Raw genomic sequence first — 4,454 nt, 5'->3', positions numbered from 1 at the left:
CATGCATTTTCCAAAATACATATAACTTCACATTCTAGTTAAATCTGATGTGTGTTTTTAAAACTTTAATCACGTATTGTTTTTTTAAAGGGTCACGGGTTGCTGAAAAGACAGTGATTTTTGTTCAGGGACTAGAATAGGAAAAGAAGCAACAATAAGGAAGCCTTTAACACACAGGCTATGGGAGAGATGATATTAACTTCATTCACAGCAGTAAAGTAGAAAAACTTGGAATGGAATTTAGAAGTTGAAGGAACAAATGTTGCTGTCTGGACAGGAGAAGGAAGGAGTATAGGCCCCTTTAGGAGTAATACCTTGAGAAAGCCAGAGGGGCCTTCCCACCCCATTTCAGAGGGCAGTGGAGGCCTGCCTTAGGGCCAGGAGGCCCTATCCCACTGTGGGTGGATGTGATTCTACTTCTCTTCCACCTTGCAGGTCTCAGGGATGGGAGGGGCTTATTCGCAGGTGAAAGACTCAGATGCACAGAGACAGGGAGCCCAGGCCATTTCAGGAGTCCAGGCACAGCCTCTCAGGAGGGCAGGAAGGGAACACCCATGACCGGTAGTGCCCTCTGTCCTGTCCCTGTGCCTGCTGCCAACTCTGGAGGACCCCATCAGGGTCCCCAGATGTACAATTTTCTTACTTCTATTTTGGGAGTCAGCAGAAGGGGAGGCTGTCTCTGAGGAGGGCAGCTTCAGTTAAGCAGAGAGAGAAGTCCCAGAACTGGCCAGAAAACAAGAAGAGATGTGGAAGGACGGTGACCTCCCAACACGGAGGGGAGGTGCAGGCTGCACCAAGTCGCTCCCTGCTGACACCCCTGGAAAAAGGAGGGTGGGATGTCAAGGACTGGGGAGGTGGGAGTGAAAAGGTCCACAAGGTTTAGGGAGTGAGCAGGAAGGGTTGGAGGGCAGCTGGGATGTGGGAAGGAAGGGATGGAAAAGAAGCGGAGAGGTGGGGAGTGGTTCCTCCTCAGAGAGGAGGCCCCGCCCCACGTTGACGCTGCCGTCAGCCCTGGACCACTACGGCCGGGTTCCCGGATGTGCTTTCCAGACGGCCATCTTGGGAATCTAAAGGATCGGAGGCATTTTGCAAGGAGATTCGAATCAAGTCAGCGGCGGGGAGTCTTAGACCTGGCCAGTCCACAAGGTGAGGGCCCTGAGGAAGAACTGAGGGACCTCCCACCATAGAGAGATGAAATCCCGGCCTGCACTGCCGCTGCAGTGGGACTGGTAGGTCCCAGACAGGAAAATGCCCACAGAAGAAGGGAGGAGGTGCCAGCCCTCTAGGGAATAAATAGGAAGACATTGAGGAGGACTGGGGGAACCCCCATCTCAGAGGACAGATTCCCACAGATTCCCACCCTTCCCCCTCGAGAATCAGCCCTCGTAGAACTCCCCTGCCAGCTCAGGCTGAGTGGCAGCCATCTCATTTCTGGGTGAGGGGTGGAGGGGAGGCAGAGGCCTTGTTCTGGGGGTCCCGTGGCAAGTCAGCACGGGGAGCTGCCTCTGGTTGGCAGAGGGAAGATTCCCAGGCCCTGCTGGCGATAAGACAGAAGACAGGAGTCACATGTGCATCAGAACGGACGTGAGGCCACCCAGACCGCCTCCATGGTAGAGTCCTGGGAGGTGGCTGCCACTGCACTACCTCCCACTGCTCTCAGGGATGTGGAGGTTGCTAGGAGGTTTTGCCTTAGGCCAGCAGAGTGGTGGGGGCTTGACCCTCTCTGAGAAGCCGTGAGGTTTCCAATTAAATTCTGAGGGGGCCATGCAGTCCAGAACTATGGGGCTCTGGGATTCTGGCCAGCCCCAGCTGTCAGCCCTGGGAGGCCCAAGACTCTACTTGTAGTCTTTAACCTGAGGGGCTCCGTCACTTCCTCTTGCAGGTGCTCCAGGAACCAGGTGGTGACAAACTGGGTGTGAGGCACACATCCTAAAGTCAGCACAGCAGAGGAGACCCAGGCAGTGCCAGGAGTCAAGGTGAGTGCACACCCTGACTGTGTACCAAGGGCCCTACCCCCAGAAACAGAGGAGACCCCACAGCACCCGGCCGTACCCACCTACTGTTATTCCTGGGGTCTCAGGCTCTGCCTGCCAGCTGTGCCCTGAGGTGTGTTCCCACATCCTCCTACAGGTTGCCAGCAGACAAACTCCCTAGGAAGACAGGAGACCTGTGAGGCCCTAGAGCACCACCTTAAGAGAAGAAGAGCTCTAAGTTGGCCTTTGTCAGAGCCATCATGGGTGAGTTTCTCAGCTGAGGCCATTCACACTGTCACTCTCTTCCACAGGCCTGTTGGATCTCATCATCCATATCCCTGTTGATACCTTTACCTGCTGCGCCTGAAGAAGTCGTTATGCCTCCCATTCCGGGCGTTCCATTCCACAACGTTGACGACGACTCTCCGGCCTCAGTTGAGTCAGAGGACTGGGTAGATGCACAGGATCCCACAGATGAGGAAGAGGAGGAAGCCTCCTCCATTTCCTCTTCCACTTTCTACTTAGTATTTTCCCCCTCTTCCTTCTCCTCATCCTCTTCTCTGATTCTTGGTGGTCCTGAGGAGGAGGTGCCGTCTGATGTGATACCAAGTCTTCCCGAGAGCACTCCCAGTAGTCCTCCACAGAGTCTTCCACAGGGTCCTTCCCAGAGTCCTCTGAGCTCCTGTTGCTCCTCTTTTTCATGGAGCTCATTCAGTGAAGAGTCCAGCAGCCAAAAAGAGGAGGATACAAGTACCTGTCAGGGCCTGCCAGACAGTGAGTCCTCTTTCACACATACACTAGATGAAAAGGTGGCCGAGTTAGTGGCGTTCCTGCTCCTCAGGTACAAAGCAGAGGAGCCTGTAACAGAGGCAGAGATGCTGATGATTGTCATCAAGTACAAAGACTACTTTCCTGTGATACTCAAGAGAGCCCGTGAGTTCATGGAGCTCCTTTTTGGCCTTGCCCTGATAGAAGTGGGCCCTGACCACTTTTCTGTGTTTGCAAACACAGTAGACCTCACTGATGAGGGTAGTGATGACGAGGGCATGCCGGAGAACAGCCTCCTGATTATTATTCTGAGTGTGATCTTCATAAAGGGCAGCTTTGCCTCTGAGGAGGTCATCTGGGAAGTGCTGAATGCAATAGGGGTGTATGCTGGGAGGGAGCACTTCATCTATGGGGAGCCCAGGGAGCTCCTCACTAAAGTTTGGGTGCAGGGGCAATACCTGGAGTGTCGGGAGGTGCCAAACAGTTCTCCTCCATATTATGAATTCCTGTGGGGTCCGAGAGCCCATTCAGAAAGCATCAAGAGTAAAGTACTAGAGTTTTTAGCCAAGCTGAACAACACTGTCCCTAGTTCCTTTCCATCCTGGTACAAGGATGCTTTGAAAGATGTGGAAGAGAGAGCCCAGGCCATGACTGATACCACAGATGATGCCACTGTCATGGCCACTGAAAGCCTCAGTGTCATGTCCAGCAACCTCCCCTTTTCTGAGTGAAGTCTAGGATAGTTTCTTCGCTCTGTGTTTGAACAAGGCAGTTTAGGTTCTAGGTAGTGGAGGGCCAGGTGGGGCTCGAGGAACATAATGTTCTTTGCATTTCTGTCCCATATGGGCGATGTGGAGATTTACCTGTTTTTCAGTACTTTTTGAATGCTTTTCCTTTGAATAGCAGGTAGTTAGCTTCAGAGCATTAATTTATGAATATTGGTCACACATGTATTGCTGTTTATCTGGTTTAAGAGTAACAGTTTGATATTTTGTTTAAAAAAAATGGAAATACCTTCTCCCTTATTTTGTGATCAGTAACAGGGTAGTGTGGTATTGTAATAGGCTTTTTGTTTGTTTGTTTGTTTGTTTTTTACAATACGCAATAACTCAGCAGTTAAATAGTGGGACAACGTGAAGGATGGTCAATATTTTCATTTCCTTGTCCTGCTTATTCTTTTGTTCTTGAAAATTAAAGATATATATCTGGCTTTGCTTAGCTTGTTGAAGAAAGTAGCAGAAATTAAATCTTAATAAAAGAAAGCCCCACTGACTCCTTTATTTGCTGAGCATTCTTTCAGTATTTGCTTGTGGAAGTCACTGTTAGTAGTGGGGATGCTAATGAAAGCATGACTTATCTCTATCCATAAAACAGTAGAGTCTAGGAGCAGAAGCCATATCAAGAAGGTGGTAAGATGTTCTCTACAATCTAAAGAACAAGTTAAAAAGGGGCTGGGGAGGTGAGACTCCACATGCAAGCCTTCAAGTGTAAAGGTCTTGAGCTAAGGCAGCTTGGGGCTTTGGAAAACTGCAGTTGCTTTTCTGAGGGCTGGTAGTTACAAAGCTGGGTGGTGGCTGGGACCAGACTCTCGGAGGGTGAGGGAAGAGCCTGGAATGGGAAATTGTTCTGAGCAGTTGCTTCTGGGTGGAGGATGAAGCAGAGAGGAGTCTCCACATGGGGAAGTAATGGAAGGTGTCCTGTGGCTCTGTAACT

The 4,454-nt window shown here is 50.7% G+C and overlaps 1 protein-coding gene across 2 annotated transcripts; it reads left to right on the top strand.

Moving 5' to 3' along the window:
• Nucleotides 1–1,033: 1,033 nt before the first annotated feature.
• Nucleotides 1,034–4,003, top strand: LOC126945957 (melanoma-associated antigen C2). Of its 2 annotated transcripts, none has more exons than XM_050775900.1 (3): nt 1,034–1,229; nt 1,883–1,976; nt 2,285–4,003. In XM_050775900.1, exon 3 carries the CDS (start codon nt 2,351–2,353, stop codon nt 3,470–3,472), a length of 1,122 nt encoding a protein of 373 aa, XP_050631857.1. In that variant the 5' UTR covers nt 1,034–1,229; nt 1,883–1,976; nt 2,285–2,350; the 3' UTR covers nt 3,473–4,003. The 2 variants fall into 2 exon arrangements, with proteins under 2 accessions (XP_050631857.1, XP_050631858.1); XM_050775901.1 differs by having other exon boundaries at nt 1,060–1,146.
• The last annotated feature ends 451 nt before the right edge of the window (nt 4,004–4,454 follow it).

The sequence above is a fragment of the Macaca thibetana genome, chromosome X, assembly GCF_024542745.1.
Source record: "Macaca thibetana thibetana isolate TM-01 chromosome X, ASM2454274v1, whole genome shotgun sequence".
Taxonomy (NCBI): domain Eukaryota; kingdom Metazoa; phylum Chordata; class Mammalia; order Primates; family Cercopithecidae; genus Macaca; species Macaca thibetana.
Note: the sequence above shows the minus strand (reverse complement) of the source record. Positions and strands in the feature narration are given on the sequence as shown.